The sequence below is a fragment of the Cnephaeus nilssonii genome (assembly GCF_951640355.1).
Source record: "Cnephaeus nilssonii genome assembly, chromosome: 4".
Lineage (NCBI taxonomy): Eukaryota > Metazoa > Chordata > Mammalia > Chiroptera > Vespertilionidae > Cnephaeus > Cnephaeus nilssonii.
The window spans coordinates 92,620,303-92,643,324 of record NC_137075.1 but is presented as its reverse complement, the minus strand read 5'-3'; the positions used below and the strand labels follow the sequence as shown (position 1 = coordinate 92,643,324).

At 40.9% G+C, this 23,022-nt stretch overlaps 1 protein-coding gene across 8 annotated transcripts in view; it reads left to right on the top strand.

Annotated features, from left to right (window-relative positions):
• CEP128 (centrosomal protein 128) overlaps positions 1 to 23,022 on the top strand; it is a 354,698-nt gene that overhangs the window by 47,311 nt on the left and 284,365 nt on the right. For all 8 annotated transcript variants that reach the window (XM_079768173.1, XM_079768176.1, XM_079768175.1 and 5 more), the window contains 2 exons: positions 1,477 to 1,549; positions 14,533 to 14,649. In XM_079768173.1, coding sequence (XP_079624299.1) covers positions 1,477 to 1,549; positions 14,533 to 14,649 — 190 coding nt within the window. The remainder of the gene's footprint in view (positions 1 to 1,476; positions 1,550 to 14,532; positions 14,650 to 23,022) is intronic.

Below are 23,022 nucleotides of genomic sequence, written 5' to 3'. Positions count from 1 at the left end.
GTGGTCAGCATAGAAGTGGCATTTGGAACCATGGAAATGGAGGTTATTTAAGGAGAAACGGTATTGAGAGCATCAAGGACAGGGCTGAATGCGAAGGCATTGCAATCCTGGGAAGTCATGTACACAGAGGAACTGGACTGAGAAGCAACAGCTATGAGACGGGGGAAATCCAGGAGCACATGGAACCACAAAAGCCAAGAAAGAGGTATAAGGAAAGACATTTTCAGAGATATAGACTTAGAAAATTTATCTTTTAAGGTAACTTCCTTCCAACGAAATTACCTAAGGACATATAAGTAAAATAGATGGTAACCAAGAAAGAGTAAGGTATAGGTTATAAAAAATAGTAAAACTAGCTAAGAAATTTAGTGAAAATAATCCCCAGAATGATAGCCACATAGCAGGCTCGGGAACTGTTCACTCTGGATAAGAGCAGAGGAACTGTCCTTGGGAATAATGTAGGTGAGTGGAGTCAATTCTTAATAAATGATTCAGTAACAAGTGGGGGAAAATATCAATGATGTGATAAATAAGGTCCATATAAGGCCAAAAGATGAAAAACTCCAGCAAAAAACAAAAGCACAAGAAAATTAATGATCCAAGTAAGCTGACTAAATGTGAGCATGAAAGAAAGTAACCAAAGAACATCAATTCTCTATGATGGAATATTAATGAGAGGTATATGTACATTATGCAAGTCACACAGATAACCAATAGAAAAACTAAAAATAGCAATACATTCATCCAAATTTGGAGAGAGCAATGTGAGTGAACTAAATATTTCAAAACAAGGAGTCAATTGAAAATGTCTAGAATTGGAAATGATGGAATTAATCAGCAAAAGAATTAAGAATGGAAATGATCAAACATGTTTGCCAGTGGGGCGTGGACTAGAAGTGAGGAAGTGTGAGAGAGGAAGGCCTTTGCTTTCCATTGTAAGTCTTTCTGTACTATTTTATTAATGATCCTGTATTTACGTTATTAATTCGATGAGAAAAAGGTAATGGGAGATAAGTTAATGAGTTTGTACAGCACACTTTTATGTAATTGGATTATAAATTGCTGGAGAGGATGTGAGATTAAGAGTTTTGTTCTCCCTCCCTCCCTCTCTTCCTTTCTTCTTAATTTAAAATGGAAGATATTGCAGCTTAGTTATTGAAGACGATGTTCCAGTATAGCAGTGTTTCTCAAAGTGTACTTCCTAGACCAGCAGCATCGACATCACCTAGGAATTTGTAGAAATGCACATTCTTGGACCCCATCCGAGAACTACTGATTCAGAAATTTTGGGGATTGGGTTCATCACTCTTTGTTTTTAACAAGCCCTCCAGGTGTCTCATATGTTTGCTAACATTTGAGAACCACTGCAGTAGAATATTATGTAATGACATTATTTTATAAATTTTATTAATTGTATATATTTTCTCAATTGTAAATATTTTAAGCCAACTTAAAATATTTTTCTTTGTTGCTTAGGTCAGATGCTGAAACAAAAAGGGCTTTGGAAAGATTGACTGAAAAACTGAGCGAAACCCAAAAACAAGAAGTGGTGAGAACTCTTTGTTTATAAAAAGTTTTATTTCATATGCAGATGGTAGAGAGGGTGGCTGGGTTCATTGTATTCACAATGAAGTTCAGTAAATTTTAACTTTTTTGGTGGTGTATGCCACTTTGTTTAATAATATATTTTATAGCTCTTATAAAATGTTTATGAATTTTCAGTTAATTAAGCAGTTAATTTTTCTCTAGTTGTTAATTGTGTTTACAGTTCCTCAGATAGAGATGTTGTTTATTAAGTTTGAAATATTTACAGTGGTAGTGTAATAGGGATAGAATTATCATTTGTTTTAATTGTTAGTTTTATTATGAATTTTAAATTGTATTGACTCAGTGATGCTTCTATAGCTCTTGTTAAATGATATTTGAGAAACACAGAATTTTGAGTAGTGGCTCTGTAGCACTCCCATTAAGTATTTTAGGTCATCCTTCCTATCTAATAAAAGAGTAATATTCAAATTGACCATCACTCAAGACACAAGATGGCCGCCCCCATGTGGTCAAAGATGGCTGACCCCATTGGACACAATATGGCCGCCGCAAGATAACCTGCAGGGGAGGGCATTTGTGGGCAGTTAGGGGTGACCAGGCCAGAAGAGGAAGGCAGTTGGCGGGGGGGGGGGGGGGGGGCGGGGGGGGCGACCCAGGCCTGCAGGGGCCAGGCCAGAAGAGGAGGGAAGTTAGGGTTGACCAGACCAGAAAAGGAGGGCAGTTGGGGGGGACCCAGGCCTGCAGGGGAGGGCAGTTGTGGGGGGACCAGGCCTGCAGGGGAGGGCAGTTGGGGGACCAGGCCTGCAGGGGAAGGCACTTGTGGGTGATCAGACAAGCAGGGAGGGCAGTTAGGGCTGATTGGGCTGGCAGAGGAGGGCAGTTGGGGGATACCAGGTCAGCAGGGGAGGGCAGTTGGGGGGTACCAGGACTTCAGGGGAGGGCAGTTGGGGGGTACCAGGACTTCAAGGGAAGGCAGTTGGAGGGGGGGGGCAGGCCTGTAGGGGAGAGCAGCTGGGGGGACCAGGCCTGCAGTGGAGGACATTTTGGGGGGACCCAGGCCTGCAGGAGAGGGCAGTTGTGGGGGACCAGGTATGCAGGGGAGGTCAGTTGCGGGGGGACCCAGGCCTTCAGGGGAGGGCAGTTGTGGGCAATCAGGCAAGCAGGGAGGGCAGTTAGTGGTAACTGGGCCAGCAGAGGAGGTCAGTTGGGGGAGACCAGGTCAGCAGGGGAGGGCAATTGGGGGGACCAGGACTGCAGGGGAAGGCAGTTGGGGGGGGGGGCAGGCCTGTAGGGAAGAGCAGTTGGGGGGACCAGGCCTGCAGTGGAGGGCCATTGGGGGGGGGGGGACCAGGCCTGCAGTGGAGGACATTTCGGGGGGACCCAGGCCTGCAGGGGAGGGCAGTTGTGGGGGACCAGGTATGCAGGGGAGGGCAGTTGGGGGGACCAGGCCTGCAGGGGAGGGCAGTTGTGGGCAATTAGTCCAGCAGGGAGGGCAGTTAGGGGTGACTGGGCCACCAGGGGAGGGCAGTTGAGGGGGACCAGGCCAGCAGGGGAGGGCAGTTGGGGGGGACCCAGCCTGCAGGGGAGGGCACTTGGGGGGACCTGGCCTGCAGGGGAGGACAGTTGGGAAGGACCAGGCCTGAAGGGAAGGATAGTTGGGGGTGACCAGGCCTGCAGAGGAGGCAGTTGGGGGGACCAGGACTGCAGTGGAAGGCAGTTGGGGGCAACCAAGCTGCCAGAGGAGGGCAATTAGGGGCGACAGGCTGCCAAGGGAGGGCAGTTAGGGGTGACCAGGCCAGCAGGGGAGGGCAGTTAGGGGTGACAAGACTGGCAGGGGAGGGCAGTTAGGGGTGACCAGGATGGCAGGGTAGGGCACTTAGGGGCAATCGGGCCGGCCAGGGAGCCATTAGGCGTCGATCAGGCTGGCAGGGGAGTGGTTAGGGGGTGATCAGGCTGGCAGGCAGAAGCGGTTAGGGGCAATCAGACGGAGGCAGGCGAGCAGTTGGGAGCCAGCAGTCCTGGATTGTGAGAGGGATGTCCGACCGCCCGTTTAGGCCCAACCTAGGATTGGGCCTAAACGGGTGGTCGGACATCCCTCAAGGGGTCCCAGATTGGAGAGTGTGCAGGCTGGCCTGAGGGACACCCCCCCTGTGCACGAATTTCGTGCACTGGGCCTCTCTAGTCTTACATAAGTGTGTACACAATTGCTACAGAGACCTCCTTGCTCTCTGTTCTTGTTTGAGGTAGTACTGATTGAAAATACCCCTTACTCTCAAGTTTTGTTATCTCAAATTCAGATTGTACATACTCTATGCAGAGATTTCTTTTTATCAAATCACTATTCTCGGTGGAATTAAGGTTAAATTTTAAGAACATACAGTATCCATTTCTTTGCATCATTTCTGTTTGTTTTTTTTTTAGGAGAAAAATAACAATAGAAATTGTCACTAAACTCTTGCAAATTTGTCAACCCCAGGAATAATGTGTATTTATTCATTTCCTACAATACCTTTTGTCTTTCCAAGACAAGAAAAGTTAGCAGAATTTTTTTTTTTCTTAACATATCTGGATGTTTCCCAGTAAAAGCAGTTAATTTTTCTCTAGTTGTTAATTGTGTTTACAGTTCCTCAGATAGAGATGTTGTTTATTTTGGAGTTTGAATTTATTGGCTGCATCTGCTAAGAGATTGATATCCTATATTTTCAGAGAGCAACTCAGTTACTGTCCTTTAAAAAACAAGAATAAGCACCTGATCACATAAAAGCACCTTCTGCCTGAGTGTTTGGTGCTAATTTCTTTGTGAAGTGCCCCAGAGAGGTGAAGATACAATATCGGTCTTCTGTTGCAGTTGACAAATCTTTGCAGCTGTTACATGATGGTGTGGCACTAATGTGTGGTCAGGACATGGGATACTTAATTTTTTACATAAAGCCCTAGATTTTCCCAGGCACACCAAGGGCACCATTTAATTTACACTGTACCTGTCTAAAATAGCAAAAATATCATATACTTAAAAAAATCTGTTTTGAGATTAACAGATTGGTGCCTTTCTTAATTGCAGTGGTTCACACAAAAAGACATTTATGCATTCTCTGGTTTACATTCTCTCTCTCCCTAGGAGCTGAATGCACACTAATAAGAAGGTAGCTCTAAGGTCCTCTATACCTTCTTCAATGGTCTTCTCTCATAAACTCTAGTGTGGGACCTGTCACTTGACAGAGGAAGCTCCTGAAGCTTTGTGTCTTTTTTCTTTTTAAATGTATTTTTATTTATTTCAGAGAGGAAGGAGGAGGGAGAGAGAGATAGAAACATCAATGATGAGACAGAATCATCGATTGGCTGCTTCCTGTACGCCCCATATTGGGGATTGAGCCCGCAAGCCAGGCATGTGGCCCTGACTGGGAATCAAATCATGATTTCCTGGTTTCCATAGGTTGATGCTCAACCACTGAGCCACTGTCCAGGCTACGTTTCTTTTTTCTTCCTTTTAATATTTAAAATTTGGAAGTATAATGCACATACCGAAAAATACATATATCAATGTGTAGCTGGATTATTTCAAGGTGAATATGCCCATGTAACCACCACTCAGATATAGAACTAGACCATCACCAGCACACAAGAGGCTGCCTTATTTCCCCTCCCCATCACTAACTCCTTCCTTTTTAAACATGACTCTTAATTTGACTTTTAACCCTTTAGCTTAATTTTGTCTCTTTTGGACTTCATATAAATGCAGTCATGCAGGATATGCCTTTTTTGTGTGTTTGACTTCTTTTGCTAAACATTATGATTGTGATATTTTTGGGTGTTATGCCATGTACTTGCAGTTAGTTCACTTTTATTGCTCTTTAGTATTCCATTGTGTGAATATACTGTAATATATTATAATATTTTGTGATGGATATTGGAATTATTTTGAATTTTGGGCTGTTATGAATAATGCTGCAGTGACTGATTTTATTATTTTACACAACCTGTGCATGTATTTCTGTTGGAACGTAACATGCAGTGCAGTTGCTAGGTGCCTTCCAATTTAGTAGGTCCTGAAAAACAGGCTTTCAAAGTGGCTGCATTAATTTACACTCTTACCATCAGTGTGTGAGGATTTGTGTTGTTCATCCTTTCCAACACTGATACTACTGAGTCTTTCAGTAATAGCCATTATGTTGAGTGTTTATGGTATCTCATTATGGTTTTAATTTGCATTTTCATGGTTACTAATGATAATGAGTATTTTTATTTATGTTTGTTGGCTATTGGCTGTTTTCTTTTTTGAAATGCCAGTTTGCTTTTTGCCCACTCTTTTATTGAGTTTCTTGCTGTTTTGTTACTGATTTGTGTGAGGCCTTTATATATCTTATATATGAGCACTTTGTCAATTGTATATATTGCTAAGATTGTCTCCCATTCTACAACTGTTTCTTCTCATTTTTAAAACTTTCTTAATGGGATCTTCTGTTGATGACAGAAAATCTATTTCATTCTCTGCAAAGAGAAGTTGCTTAGATAATTTGATAATTATTATGAATGAGAGGACATATTTGCTTTTTGTTATAAATTAGAGACCATGGCAATCATGGATTACCTTATTGTTTGTTGTTGAGATATTTCAAAGTTAAACTTCAGTGCCAGGTTTTAACCATTTCTGGTTCATCCTTACTGTTAGTGTATTGTCCTTCAGGCAGGATTCCAACCCACAGGCTAGGGGCCTGGGGGGAGGGGGGGCTAGAGTTTGACCAGGGACCCCCTTCCTTGGAAAGGCTCTCAACTTCAGTTTTTCACTTTTGACCCCACACATCTGTTAAAAACTGTTCAGCTTCTCAGTGTCTCAGTTGCCTTCTCTGAAATGGGCTGTTCTTTCAGGGAGAAAGTGGCCCTAAAATATGGACCGACCGACCTCTCTGAGTTTCTTTTTTATCTTGCATTTGGTCTCATATGTCTTTGCTTCTTTTAGTTTTCTAGACTTAAATATATATATATTTCAGAGAGGAAGGGAGAGGGAGAGAGAGATAGAAGCATCAATGATGAGAGGGAATCATTGATCAGCTGCCCCATGCTCCCCCCACCTCCCCCCGCAGGGATCGAGCCCAAAACCTAGGCATGTGCCCTGATTGGGAATCTATCTGTGACCTCCTGGTTCATAGGTCGACGCTTAACCATGGAGTCACACCAGCCAGGCTAGTTTTCCAGATTTTTATTTAAAATATTATTTTTAGCTTTTTAAGTTATTTGCATTGGAAGGGGTGGTCTAAATTATTTAGCCTGTCATTTTTGGAAGTGAAACTCCCTCAATCTTTTTGTATATATCAGATTTTATTACAAGGTTTGCTATTTCTAATGCATAAGATTTTAGAGGTTTTCAGATGTTGTATGAGGCTTCTTTTATTTCTATATAGGTATATAACCTGTGAGTATGCTTGTAACAAGGGCTTTGATCCAGATTTGAATATCCTCAGTGTTCTGCTGAGATCCTTGTAGATCTGAGAAACCATAGGCATATCTAGCTGAAGTGTCATGCTGTCTTGACATTGTTAGATATTTGGGATGGTTTTGTTATCGGAGAAATGTGTGGATAGTCTTTCTCTGTTGCAAGTGTGAGTTGGATATCCCTGTACCCACTGAGTGCTGGGGATTGGTTCCTTATGATATCTTGAGAAAAAGAATTTTCTGAGACTCGCACAGGAGGATGAGTGCCGGGGTTCTTATCTCAGCATTAAGAAGGGGTTCAGCAATCTGGAGAAAGGCTGTGCATAGATGATTAAAGAGTCTGGAGAAGAAAGATAGTTTTGAAAGGCATTGGGGGTCAGAGGAGCTTCAGCTAAAGGAGCTAAAGACTCTTCTTGTCCCAGGACCCCTTGCTTTTTATTAACACAATTTGTCCTAAGGCTAGGTGGAGACAATACACTTCAAAGGGTAGGGTTTCAAAGGTAGGGTTTACAGAAGCATTGTCAGATTGGGGAATAGCCTACAGTTGTTCAGGTGTTTGGCCAACAGGAGGCAATAACATGTAGATTAAGATGCCCTGAGCTGTCTAGCAGCAAACGATTATCCTATTCAGGTTTGGGGGAGATGCTTTTTAGCTGTTCCAACAGATGATTACATATGTGGCTCAGCCCCTGTTGAGCCCCCAAGTCTCATCAACCTTTTGATGAAACTCTTGTAATTATGACATGTTGGAATTGGTTTCCGGCAGATGAGTAATTTTTATTTGTGTGGAATTATATCTGTGGTTTTCCCAAGCCCCATTTCCCTTAATCCAATCCTGGAAGAGGTACAGCTGGGGATTCAGCAGAGCTAGAAGCAAAACCAGTGTCCAGAGTTTCCATTCTATGGTGGAGCTGGGTCCAGTAACAGCATCAGGCTAGTTACAGGCCATTACTCCATTGTGTTGGGTCCACATGGCTCTGAGTCATGTGGGCGAATGCAGGAGTACTAGAGTCCCACAGGCCAGGAGTCAAGCTTGAGCAAGCAAGAGAGAGCAAGAGAGAGAACTCCTTTGACTAGGACAGTGGTCGGCAAACTCATTAGTCAACAGAGCCAAATATCAACAGTACAATGATTAAAATTTCTTTTGAGAGCCAAATTTTTTAAACTTAAACTTCTTCTAATGCCACTTCTTCAAAATAGACTCGCCCAGGCCGTGGTATTTTGTGGAAGAGCCACACTCAAGGGTTCAAAGAGCCACATGTGGCTCACAAGCCGGGTTTGCCGACCCCTGGACTAGGAGATTAAATATATTAAATCGTCCTGTGCTTGTAGTGTCCATGCCTTCTCTGGCCCATGACCTGTTCCCAGTTGTGACTGATAGGCAAGCACAGACTTGACTGAGCATGTGTCTCTTCTTCCTCTGTCCAGTCTCTTCCCCTAGGATCTGCAGGGAACAGGCCAGATGGCTTCCTGGCAAAGCTGCACAAATTATCCTATTTAATAAAAGAGTAATATGCAAATTGACTGTCACTCCAACTCACAAGATGGCTGCCCCCATTTGGTCAAAGATGGCTGCCACCATGTAGACACAAGATGGCTGCCACAAGATGGGCAGTTGGGAGGGACCAGGCCTGCAAGCGAGGGCAGTTGGGGGCAATCAAGCCTGCAGGGGAGGGCAGTTAGGGGTGACCGAGCTGGCAGAGGAAGGAAGTTGGAGGTGACTGGGCCTGCAGGGAAGGGCAGTTGGGGGGACCCAGGCCTGCAGGGGAGGGAAGTTGGGGGGGGGCAGGCCTGAAAGAGAGGGAAGTTGGGGGTGACCAGGCCTGCAGGGGAGGGAAGTAGGGGGTGACCGGGCCTGCAGGGAAGGGCAGTTGGGGGGGACCAGGCCTGCAAGGGAGGGCAGTTGGGGGCGATCAAGCCTGCAGGGGAGGGCAGTTAGGGATGACCAGGCTGGCAGAGGAGGGAAGTTGGGGGGGACCAGGCCTGCAGGGGAGGGCAGTTAGGGGGGGACCAGGTCGGCAGGGGAGGGCAGTTAGGGGTGGTCAGGCTGGCAGGGGAGGGCAGTTAGGGGTGACCAGGTCGGCAGAGGAGGGCAGTTAGGTGGGGACTAGGCCTGCAGGGAAGGACAGTTGTTGGAACCAGGCCGGCAGGGGAGGGCAGTTAGGGTTGATCAGGATGGCAGGGGAGGGCAGTTAGGGGTGACCGGGTTGGCAGGGGAGGGCAGTTAGGCGTGACCGGGTTGGCAGGGGAGGGCAGTTAGGGGCAATTGGGCTGGCAAGGGAGCAGTTAGGCATCAATCAGGCTGGCAGGGGAGTGGTTAGGGGGTGATCAGCTGGCAGGCAGAAGTGGTTAGAGGCAATCAGGAAGGCAGGCAGGCGAGCAGTTGGGAGCCAGCAGTCCTGGATTGTGAGAGGGATGTCCAACCAGTCAGACATCCCTTGAGGGGTTCCAGATTGGAGAGGGTGCAGGCTGGGTTGAGGGACTCCCTTACCCCCCCCCCCCCACCCCCCCGTGCATGAAATTTGTGCACTGGGCCTCTAGTATGCCTATAATATTTGGCCTTCCCCTTGTTCCTTTCCTGTTATTAATAACTGGGTGCATTACAATGGTATCATTTTGAATTTTTGAAAATACTGATTTGCATAGTGCACATTGCCTTTGTTAAGTTTCACCTTTCACCATGTTAAAGAGAACCCAAAATGAACAGTTATCACTTCATTTTTTTTCTTGCATAAAGCAAATAAAGCTAGCAAGTACTATTTACATAGTCTGGAGTGTGAATGTGGGTCTAAAGTGTAACCACTGAGCTAAAAGTTAATAGCTAGCTAAATTTAGAGACAGCCTTTCATATCATCATTACCACTGATCGGAATCATTCGACATCAGTCAAAGCTATGATTGCACAACTGCAGGTCACACTTCCCTAGTCACAGCTCATTGGTGTAGTTGGTGTGTACACCTTGCTAATTTCCTCAGCTGCCAGTGTGCTCAGCTCATCAAGACACGTTCTTTTATATTGTCAGAACCTGGAGAATTGGACACACCTAACTAGGCACCCAGTTGAATTGTTCACCTGCCAGTTCCTCACATCAAGTTGTGATGTGACAGCTTGTTTGGCGCTTTCTGTAAATGTGCTCTCAAGTAAGGTTGTTCTTAGCTGTACAGAGGGCATCTGAATCATGTGGGTGCATGTCGTCCTGATTAGGAAACAGCTGTCTAATGCAAAACCTTAAAAGTGATATTATTGAAATTTGGAAGGTCTTCCAAAGGTCACATGATGTTTACTTCCAATTTGTACAAGGCTTAATATAGATTTTGTGAGTCACTTATTCCAACTGAAGTCAACATTTACATTTTATAACTATTTGACGTATTATGTTGCATTTGTGAATTTATGATAGCATATTGTCAGAAAATATGTGGTTTTGTTATTTGAGCGTTAAACTTCTCAGAGACTGCAACTGTTTTCCCCTCCAGATTTAGGTTTAGAATAAAATTTCCAAAATGATGTACGTTCATGGTAGGAAACTTTTAAATATTGTATAAATATACAAAGAAAAATGAAGGACTGCCTCTGTCTCCCACCAATTTCATTTTCTGTTGGTAACCGCTGTTAATCTCATTTATTGTGCATTATTCCGAGGCTACAGTTGTTTCTCGTGCATTTTCTCAGTAACTAAAATATATCTTGAAAGTTTATAGAACACATTTTTCTTTGAGAGGCAAAAGGTACCGGTTTCTATCATACATGCCAAGATCTGATTTGTTAATCCTTTGTGAATCATAGATTTTTGTTTGTTTGTTTTTCAAGCTGCCTGTTGGAAGGGAGTAGTTATTATTCATAGCATGATATTATGGAAAATATTTTATGTTAACACTTAATTGTGGTAATAAACACTTATTATCACATGGACCTTTTACCACAGAGGACATTCGTTATCTAGAATTTACCCAGTTTAGTATGATATGAGTGTATATTAAGTTTGACTATTCATGGAGTAAAAAGTCAATTTTACTTTAGTTTCTATAGGAGGGTCACTATTTTAATTAAAAATGTAAACATGGATCCAGCTGTTTCTGGAAGAGTAGGCCATGAATTGAAATAAGAATTCTCAACCCTGCGTTTAGGGTAACCTGGTTATTGCACAGATTGCAATAGCAGGTTATACAACAAATACTTATTGAAATGCATTTTACAGCAGCATATACTGTGAAAGATCTGAGGAATCAACATATTGAAAAATCGGATACAATCCCATAAACAGAAGGCCTTTGCTTTCATTTCACCTCCGTTCATTAAAGCTAGATTTAAATGCTACTCTAATGTTTATTCTTATTATACTATTTTTATAAGTAAATATGGAGAAGTTGGACTCTTTGTTATCTGTGTAATACATTTAATTGGTTTACATGGATCTCGATAAAAATCTACTTTTTAATATTAGCTATTTAGAATTTTTCCTTTATGTCTCAGAAATAAAAAATGAAAATGAGGAGGCATTGATGAATGCAGTCTTTAAAATAATTCGTATTACTGGGAATTATTTTATCATTCCATAGTAGTAAGTTATGCTGTGTCGTTAGGTACAGAGCCCATGCTCTCCTGTTTAGAGCTGTGTTTACCTGCTCTTCCTCTGGTCTGCTCAGTCTCAGAAAATGGCATTGTAATCCATCCAGTGGTCACCTAAGAGTCACTCTAGATCTTTTCCTGCATAACACACTTCCAATCCATGATAAAATTGTGCCCCTTTAAATTTTGCTCAGTTCTATCCTCTTCTGTCTGATGCTTCTCTTCAGGCACCATCACTTCACTGAGTTCCCTCTCTCTCATTCTCTCTTTCCATCCTTTCCTTTCCCCCTTCCCTCTTTTCTTTTCTCAAATCAATAACATGTCCGAGGGTGAGTATAAAAACATTTGCATTAGTTATCTATGGCTGCATATCAAATTTCTCTGAACTTACTGGCTTAAAATATTTATCATGACAGTTTCTGTAGGTTAGGGGTCCAGGCCTGACTTAGCTGGCTCCTTTGGCTCTGAGTCTCACAGGCTACAGCCATCTCACATCGTGCTTGCAATGGATTTACTTCCTTCCTAGCTCATTCAGTTCCTTGGACTAAAGTATCAGTTTGTCATGACTGGATGGTCACAGGGCTCTTTTGTTTCCTGTACACATGGCCTTCCCACAGAGCATCTCACAACATGGCAACTTGTTTCATCAGACCAAGCAAGCAAGAAGGCAGGAGAGAGGGCCAGCAAGAAGAACATGTTAGTAAGATGGAAGTCATAATTTTTTGTAACCTAAGTATGAAAATGACTTGTTCTGTATTCTGTTTATCGGAAGGAAGTCACTAGAGCCAGTCTAAACTCCAGAGGAGGAAATTACACAAGTGCATGAATACCCGGAAGCAGAGACCATTGAAACCTTGTCAGAATCTGCCTAACACAAACATTATTTAAAAACTGAGAAAGAATCATCAAATGCAGTAACTCTAAATCATCATATGTCCTGGCTATGGTGCTGAAGTAGAAAATGTCTAAGTAATTTTTAGTTGTAATAAATATATGTAACATAAAATTTACCATTTTAGCCATTTTTAAGTATTCAGTTTAGTACATTCATAGTTGTATAACCAAATCCAGAACTCTTTTCATCTTGCAAAATAGAAATGATGCCCATTTAGTAAAAGTCTCCATTCAGAACATCACAACCTTCCTAGGCATGTTGCCTCTGACAACCACCATTCTACTTTATGTATTTGGCTACTCTAGGCACCTCATTTCTTAGCATAATGTCTTCAGAGTTCATCCATGTTATAGTATGTATAAGAATTTTCTTCCATTTTAAGGCTGAACCATATTCTATTGTATGTATAAGCCACATTTGGTTTATCTACTTACCTGCCAATAGACACTTGGGTTGCCTCCGTCTTTTGGCTATTACGAAGAATGCTGCTATGAATATGGGGGTGCAAATATCTGCTTTCAATTCTTTTGGGTATATACCTAGATATGGAATTGTTGGATCATATGATAATTCTATTTTTAATTTTTTAAGGAACACCACACTGTTTTCCATAGTGGTTTATCATTTTGCATCCCACCAGCAGTGCAGGAGTTCCAGTTTCAGCACTCATTTTTTTTTTTTTATAATAGCCATAATAATGATTCTGAAGTTGTTCTGTATTATCTATTTTCTGGTGTGTTGCTATTACTTTTTATATTTACAGTGAACAATAAAGATATTTCCATTTTGTAAAAATTGAATGAATTAATGACTTTTGCTTTTTAGTATTTAGTCAATATGTTTTTCTCTTACAGCAGGTGCTGCATTTATTTCAGATGCAGTAGTAAATTGTTTGTTGGGATATTATGGTTGATTTTCAGGATAAATTAGAAGCTTGATGCTGAGGGGTATTTTGATTTTTTTTTAAAGAACTGCGACTATCAGTGAATATCTGGTTTCTAAGCACTAGAAGTTGGAAACACTAGACTTATCAGTCTTAGTAAATAGTGCTGATTTTTTTGAGAGAATATTTTTGCTCAGATTCATTAACTAATTAAACTTGTATTTACTGATGTGGTTTTTTTTTTAAAAAAAACTTAGTCTGAGGTATAATTTACAGTAAAATTAATCTGCTTTAAGTGTTCAATTTTTAGTAAATGTACTGAGTATAATTCAGTTTAGAACATAGTCATTGTCCTAGTAAGATCCCTAGTGACCAGGACCATTTTTGGCTATAAAATTGACAGAAAAATATTTCTTACAACAGAGCTGTATTTATTGCTTCTCTTAAAGGAAAGCAAATATGTTCTGTTCACCAGCATCAAATTAACACATCATCAAATAGTGTAAATTTTATTTAGGGGACTATTTAGTGGTAACTCACAAAGTGTTTTTGAATTTTCCAAACTTTTAGCAAGGAAAATCTTGCATCAGAGAAGAAAATTCTTTCATGTTTATTTTAGAGAGTCCCAATTAATTATTTTTCAGTTTGACTTTAGTTTTTGATATTTTCAGCTGGTTTATTTTTAGCAGATCACAGTAGACAAGATTGACAAGCTAATGAAAATCCCTTTCAATTATTTGCTGCACATAAACATAAAAACCTCCCGAGGCAGGTCATGCTTATAGATAATTAAAATGATAAAGAACTAAACAGATTAAACAGTTTATCAGAGTAAGAAATGAAGTAGCTTTACAAAATTGCTGTTTTTCTCCTATTTCACCAGAGGTCACTCTTTTCTAGTTTATTGCTTTTAACGCTCACCTATTTAATTACTATTTTATGCTTTGAAAAATGTAAGTTCTTTTTTGGGATTCAGGTTTGGATTATTTAGAGACTAATGATTGCTTTTTAAAATATTTTTTAGTCAGTTTTTATGTGATCTGTTTTATAATTGTGTCATGAAAAAGGGCTCTACAAACATGCCAGTCTTAAGTGCTTTGGGCAGTAGTGTATCTGGCATAAATGAAAAATAGAGGTCATTTAGTCTTTTCTTCTTCTTCACCAAACAGCTCTGTAATGTCAGTACTTCTGTTTGTTCGTGTTAAGGTTTCAGATCGGGTGGAGCGACGGCTGCAGGAAATAGAAAGGGAGATGCGCACAGAAAGAGAACTGGTGGAAAGACGCCAGGACCAATTGGGACTTATTTCTTTGCAGCTACAAGAGGTTTGTGAAAAATACCTTCTCAGAATGTTTGTCTTGAGCTTAGGTAACTGTTAGCTATTGCTAAATTATCACAATCCCTTAGTTCAGTGGTCAGCAAACTCATTAGTCAACAGAGCCAAATATCAACAGTACAATGATTGAAATTTCTTTTGAGAGCCAAATTTTTTAAACTTAAACTTCTAATGCCACTTCTTCAAAAGAGACTTGCCCAGGCCGTGGTATTTTGTGGAAGAGCCACACTCAAGGGTCCAAAGAGCCGCATGTGGCTCGCGAGCCGCAGTTTGCTGACCACTGCCTTAGTTGTTGCCCTATGACAGTGTAGTTCAGTCCACATGAGAAGTATAACATGTTGGTTATAGTTTAGTGAGAGAAGACAGCCCTCTCTGGGTCAAACCCAGAATCTACTGCTTGCTAGCTGTGTCACGTGGGCCAGTTCCTCACCTTCTCTAGGCCTGTGGAAAGTGGAAATAATCGTAATTTTACTGTAATCAGATTGGTGCGAGGATAAATGAGTTAAGCGTAAAACACTTAACATAGTGTCTGGCGTGTGCTCAAAAAATGTTAACTGAAAGTATAATTACACTGATTAATTTTCCTTGACATAACAGGGGTCAGCAAACTGGCCACATGGACTGAATCTGGCCCATTGGCTATTTTTGTAAATAAAATTTTATTGGAGCACAGCCGTTCACATTCATTTCCAATTTGTCTGGGGGTGCTTTTGTGACACAATGGATGTGTTGAGTAGCTGTGAAAGAGACTGTATGGTCCACAAAGCCTTTATTAGATATTGACTGCCTGGCCCTTTATAGAAACATTTGCCAACCCCTGGATTAGACTGTCATCAAATCAAAGAAAAATAGAGGTCACTTATTCTTCAGATACCATTTTATTTTGAAATGTCAGACTTACGAAGAAATTGAAAAATTAGAACAAAGAATTTCTGTATATCCTATATCTAGATTTCCCCAATATTCAGATTTTACCAGACTAACTTTATCATTTTTTCTACATAACACACACACACACACACACACACACACACACACACACACACACTTTTTTGCATTAGTTGCACACAGGATATAAATATTTGATACCTAAACAATATGGTGTGTATGTTCTCTTCCTTAATCACAGGAAATTAACATTGGATCAATACTATGATGTAGACTACATGTTTTATTGAATTTGTGCCACTGATGTCCTCTTCTGGTCCAGGATACAGTTCAGGGTCACAGATAGCATTTGGCTGTCATGTCTGTTTAGTCTCCTTTAATCTGGAATAGTGTTTCAGTCTTTCATTGTCATTCACACCCCAACAACTTTGTAGAATACTGGCCAGTTATTTTGTAGAATGTCTATTTTTGGTTTGTTGATGTTTCCTCACAACCAGATACAATACTTTCAGCAGGAAATCTAGAGTAATGGTATTATGCTCTTCCCAGGATATCATGTCAGGAGGCATGTAATGTCGATTTTTCCCATTACTGAAAATAGAACTGTTGCCTGCCAAGTTTTTCACTAAAATTACTATTATGTGTTTGTAATTATTTATTTTACTAGAGTCCCGGTGCACGAAATCTGTGCACTGTGTGTGTGTGGGGGTGTCCCTCAGCCCAGCCTGCACTCTCTCCAATCTGGGAACCCTCAGGGGATATTCGACTGCCTGTCCACAGGGATCGGGCCTAAACCAGCAGTCAGGCATCCCTCTCACAATCCGGGACTGCTGGCTCCCAACTGCTCACCTGCCTGCCAGCCTGATCACCCCCTAACCACTCTCCTGCCAGCCTGATCGATGCCTAACTGCTCCCCTGCCAGCCCGATTGCCCCCAACTGCCCTCCCCTGCTGGCCCGATCACCCCCAACTGCCTTCCCCTGCTGGCCCGGTAACCCCCAACTACCCTCCCCTGCCAGCCCAGTTGCCCCAATTGCCCTCCCTTGCAGGCCTGGTCACCCCCAACTGCCCTCCCCTGCCGACTTGGTCACACCTAACTGCCTTCCCCTGCAGGCCTGGTCCCCCACAACTGCCCTCCCCTGCTGGCCTGATCGCCCACAACTACCCTTCCCTGCTGGCCATCTTGTGGCGGCCATCTTTGACCACATGGGGATGGCCATCTTGTGCGAGGGTGTGAGGGTTAATTTGCATATTACCTCTTTATTATATAGGATGGGGAGATGCTTTGAGACTTGAAAATAGCCTAATATCACACCCATGAATTTTTGTATCTAATATTGACTCTTGCATGAGAAACTTATTATTAAAAGTGATGCTAAATGGTGAGTTTTTTAAAAGTTCCATCATTGTCCACATTTATTTTTTGGAATTCTATAGTAAGGAAAAGATTTGTCTTTTTCTTTATTCATTCATTTTTATTGGTATAGATTTGTGATTTCTCATCCTATTATATTGGTTATGTTTTATTATTATAGAAAATAAATTTGTCAAAATTCTCTTAAAATGTTTTTTAGATTTATACAAAAGGTATAAAAATTAGAAACAACAAGAAAACAAAAAGATTAAAATCAAAAGGAATTGTTTTCTTTCACCAAATGGTTTTCTCCAAAAGTGATGTTCTACAAACCACTCATGTGTGCATAGAAATCATTACCCTTATTAATTGACAGATTAACAGAATTTTTTTATGTAGATATACTGCTGCTTGAAAATTAGGAACAAAAATTACAACCCTGAAATCATATGTAAATTGATAGAAAAATCTGCTTTTGTTTTCTAAAATTCCACTTTCCTTCATTTCACAAAAGGAGGCATACATTTGTTAGTTGGTAATTACTTTGAAAAGGATACTTTGTTGAATAATTAGATACAGCATGTGGGTAGCCGTTTTTTTTTTAAACATTGATTTTTATACATTTATTCTCAAAGCAAATTGCATCTGGTGAGCATAAGAATAGTACTGAAGAGACAATTGCTCTTAAGAGAAAATTAGAAAAATTTTCCGTACTTATTTTCTTCTCTCTTTGCAGAATGCCCAAAATTACAAAGAAAGAAGGGGAGGAAGATTGCTTCCCACCCCCTTTGAGAAACCAGAGCCTGAATATTTGCATTGTAATTGTCAGTTTGACTAAAAGCTTGAGGTGTGATTTGGAATGCCATTTCTGACAATAGAGGATCACTATTGATAAGAAATGTTTAATTTCATACTTTGTCACTTTAATATACACGATGACCTATGCACTTATAAAAGGTGGTTTTGGATTGAATAGTGCAGGGAGGATTAATTCAGACCGATGCATTTCCTACTCCCAGGTTAAGTGGCTCACACTTTTCTGGAAAGGTCATGTTTAAGGAGAGAAACACTGCTTTCTTTTCAATATTAAAAAATACTTATGGAAATACTTGTACTGTGTGATAATGGTAATCAGTGTGCTTTGTTTTTGGCTATGGAGAGAAACTGAATCTGCACGTTTAGCCATTCTGCCACCCTAAAATGTATAATTCAGTGTTAGTGAAAGTTATGACATTTAAAAGTTGTTAAGAGATTAGGAGCAATTTATTAAAAATGGCAGGATGTCAGAGATTTCTAGGTATAAGGTCGTATTACAGGGAGGCATTCTATGGCTTGGGCTGAAGCCTACTTCTTTTTAGTGATCTAATGAGGCCCTTAGGTCTTCAGAGCTTTATTTGTTTCCATTTAATTATAAAACAATATTTATTAATCTTTGGAAATCAGATGAGGAAGAGCCGTTCTCCTTTTCTTGTATAGAGTTTTTAAGGAATTGTTGACTCTTTTCTGTTTTTTACTTTATTTTATTTTCTCTGTTGGTCTGAGCAAAGGGGCTCTGCATACTCTGGAGTCAGTCCACTTCCTTTTTGAGCCTCTACTGCAGGCGTCCTCAAACTACGGCCCACATGCGGGTGTTTTTGCCGTTTTGTTTTTTTACTTCAAAATAAGATATGTGCAGTGTGCATAGGAATTTGTTCATAGTTTTTTTTTTTTTAAACTATAGTCCGGCCCTCCAACGGTCTGAGGGACAGTGAACTGGCCCCCTGTTTAAAAAGTTTGAGGACCCCTGCTCTACTGCTTATGATGTGACGTGAATGTCAGGTTTTCATAACTCTGTAAGGATTTTCACTGGCCTTCAACCCTCGTATCACAGGTCAAACAACTTTGTTTTGGTATCTCAATAGAGGTCTCTTTAGAGAGAGGAATGTTTTATATTAGTTTTGCAATAATATTCTTTTCATATATCTTTCAATTTTGTGTGGTTGTTCTAGCACTCTGAACTTTTACTAATGAAATTCGAATATTGTTAAGCTAATAACCATCATCAACCTTTCTTTGTTGAACTATTATCCAAACAATAAAGTGTTCGTTTAACATTAAGGTGCATTTATCATATTAAAAGACTCCTTTCCATCACATGCTTAATAGTAAGGTAACCTTGATTAGTTAAATTTAGTGGAGTGAGTAGGGATGGTGGGTACTAGGATCATGAAAGAGGTTTTATTTTTAAATTCTTTTGCAGGTCCAAAGTTCACATAAAATCTTAGATAAAATTTCTAACTTTTGACTGGCATTTTGGAAATTTCTGACTTGGTTTTTACCAGCAGTTTCTTGTAAATGGAATGTTATTTCTTCAACTTCAGTTGAATTACTTAAAATGAAAAACAGGAGATAAATGCTGGGTGTATGTTTGTATATGCTTTTCAGAGCATTTCATAGCATATTGAAATGCTGATTCCCTCATTTACTCCCATCAAGAATATTGCATATGACCTAGGGTGATTGAGATGCCTTAAAGTTCAAAGGTGCTTCATGGAAAAGTCTATGAGGTAGACGAGGCATGGAGTCTTAATAGAAGATGGTGAAGATTAAGTGAGGAATTAAGTGCAGGGTAGGAGCTCAACTCAGTGGTTTTTTTAATCTAGAAAACCAGATTATGGGAGCTTCATCAATAAAATAAGGCCATTTGCAGAAAAGTTAAAGTAATTGATACTGGCTTTTTTCAATATTTTTCTTCATCTTTTGGCATCAGTACCAATTATGAAAAGCCTAATAAAGAAGTGGCTATTCATTCCTTCCCAGAAATGTTACTGTGGCTCGAGACACTGAGTAAAATGGACACTTCATGTAAGAAAAGCCTCGGGTACTATTTATTAATGTATTTAGTTGGGATTCATTAAGGGAGAAGTTTCCCAGGAAGCCAAGAATGTTTTTCTAATGTCCTCTTAAAAGCATTAGCATTTCCCTTGAGACTTCTGTGTCTAATCAGAGGGGATCCTAGTTAGACAAATGTTCTAAAGTGGTCTCATTAACCCCTTCTCCTGAACTTCCTTTGGTCATTACCCTACTTGGTTTGGAGGTGTAGATTTTGTACTCCACTTCACTTACCTTTCCAGGGCTGAATTGGAAAACTTTTGCTTGGCCATTCACTTTACCCTCTTCTTGTTCCCATAGTCAATGCCCTCCTTTTTTTAGTTATCCCCCACATTTTCAGATACTTATTTCATAACACAAGCCTCCCTTTCCCCACTGATATTTTTAGATAACTTTTATTTTCATTTTTTGTTGATCCTTATTTGAGGATACTTTTCCATCAACTTTTACAGAGAGTGGAGCGGGGGAGGGGGAGACAGAGACAGAGAAACATCGATGTGAGAGACACATTGATTGGGGCCAGGGATCAAGCCTGCAACCGAAGTATGTGCCCTTGACCAGAATTAAACCCTGGACCCCTTCAGTCCTTGGGCCGACACTGTGTCTGCTGAGCCAAACCAGTTAAGGCGAGACATCCTACCTAATAAAATGGTAATATGTAAATTACCATCACTCCGCTATGCCTATGATTGGGCCAGAGGGAGGCGCAGGGGGCGGGATTCGGGGTGGCCTGGGTAGCCGATTGGGCCGGCAGGATGCTGAGCTCACGTCGCCAGTGGCAGCATGAGCTCAGCGTCTGCGCCATGGCTGTGCTGCGGAACAGAAGGGGCCTCTGGGGCAGTGAGCTCACGTCCCTCTGCGGACCATCAAAAGCGGGGGAGCTGGGTGCCTGTCTGCTCTGGCACCAGGCCTTTCAGAAGCCTCCGCCGAGCCGGAGGCTTCTGAAAGGCCTGGTGCACCAGCGGACAGGCACCCAGCTCCCCCGCGATCGAAAGGGAAAGCTTGGGAGCTGGGTGCCTGTCTGCTGGTGCACCAGGCCTTTCAGAAGCCTCCGCCGCCCCCGAGGCTTCTGAAAGGCCTGGTGCACCAGCGGACAGGCACCCAGCTCCCACGCTATGTGTGTAGGATAAGTGTGGGCCTTATTTTGAGCTACACTTTTTATTCTTTTAATAGTTTCCAATGCCATCAACTACTTTTTTTCCTTTTGCAAAGATGGCTTTTTTTCCTCCTCATTGTTCAGTTTTTAGAAAGTGATAATTATATGAAGTTTTTTGTCTTAGGTTGTTACTGTTACCATATCTTGATGTGTTGTCTCTTTTAATTGTACTCGTTTTGAGCATTTTGCATTTCTAGCATTTAACACAAATTGTACTTAGTAAATATTTGCTTAATGAATTAAGTAGTAACCATATTAATACATTGTTTTGATCCAATGTAGAAAGTATTTATTCACATATAATTTAATTAAATGCATAACTAAATGTCATCATATCACAAATGATCAGAAAAGCATTCTCTTTTTTAATGTATCTTTATTATTTACTTGGCTCATTTTTCCCTTGTCCCTTCCCCTTTGCTCTCCCATCAACATTCCCCCTACTCCCTAAAAAAGAAAAAAGTGTAAATATCCTGGGATATAACCCTTGATATTTTTTCTTGTGCTCTAAATTATCCTGGACAGCCCTAACTGGTTTGGCTTAGTGGATAGAGCGTCGGCCTGCGGACTGAAGGATCCCAGGTTCGATTCTGGTCAAGGGCATGTACCTTGGTTGCGGGCACATCCCCAGTGGTGCATGTGCAGGAGGCAGCTGATCGATGTTTCTCTCTCATCGATGTTTCTGGCTCTCTATCCCTCTCCCTTCCTCTCTGTAAAAATCAATAAAATATATTAAATTATCCTGGACAGACATATATAGACTATATACCCCTTTGCATACATAGGTGTTTTCTTTCTTTTTTTTTTTTTAAATCCTCACCCAAGAATGTTTTTCTGTTGATTTTAAGAGAGAGTGGAAGAGAGAGTGAAAGATAGAGAGAGAAATATCAATGTGAGAGAAACACATTGATTGGTTGCTTCCTGCACGAGCCCCGATGAGGGCCCAGGCTGGGGAGGAGCCTGCAACCATATATGCCCCTGACCGGAATCAAACCTGGGGCTCTTTGGTCCACAGGCTGAAGCTCTATCCACTGAGCAAAACTGGCTAGGGCTGTGTGGTTTTTTTTTTTGTTTGTTTGTTTGTTTGTTGTTCTACTTATTTATGTATTCATTGGTTGATTCTTATATGTGCCCTGACTGGGATTGAACCTGCAACATGGGCATATGTGGACTATAACCAACTGAGCTACTTGGCAAGGCCATATAGGATTTCTTTCTTTCTTTTTTTTATATGCTTTTATTTTTGATATGATCACATAATATATATGTATATTTATGCATTTTGCTTTTTTATCTGACCAATACTTTCTGGAAATTTCTCCAACTAGTTGATATAGTTCTTACTTAATCTTTTATTACCACAGATGGCTGCTTTATTATCATAGAGATTACCAGGTTATTTTTCCAAAAGTTTCTAACTCTTTACATTTCTGTCGACAAAGTGGTTGAGAATGGCTCTTTCCCCCACATTTCTACCAGTAGTAATCATTATAGTTTTTATTTTTGCTGGAGTGATAGGTATAAAGTGTTAACTTATTTTTATGTTCACTTGTATTTCCCGACTTGAGCGTCTTTTCCCATATTTGTAGCAGTTTTCATTTGTGCCTGTACAGATCACCTGGTTATCTGCTCATTTTAAAATACTGGACTATTTGTGCTTTCCCCAGAATTTTATTTTTTTAATAGTAGGAGGAATAAATCTAAGGTTTATTTTTGTTTGTTTTGTTAATCCTCACTTGAGGGTATTTTTCCATTAATTTTTAGAGAGAGTGGAAAGGAGGGGGAGAGACAGAAAAGCATTGATGTGAGAGAGACACATCTATTGGTTGCCTCCCACAGGTGCCCTGACCAGGGCCAGGCGTTGAGCCTGCCACCAAGGTACGTGCTCTTGACAGGAATCGAACCTGGTCCCTTCAGTCCAAGGGCCAAACTGGCTAGGGCTCTAAGTTGTTTTTTTATATGACAAATCAATTACCTCAGCATCATTTTTGAATAAATTGTTTTTTCTCTCTGATTCTAATGCCACTTCAATTATGCATCTAGTTTCCCGTGATATCTTCTGGGTTCTATGTACATTGTATTGATCTGTTTGTC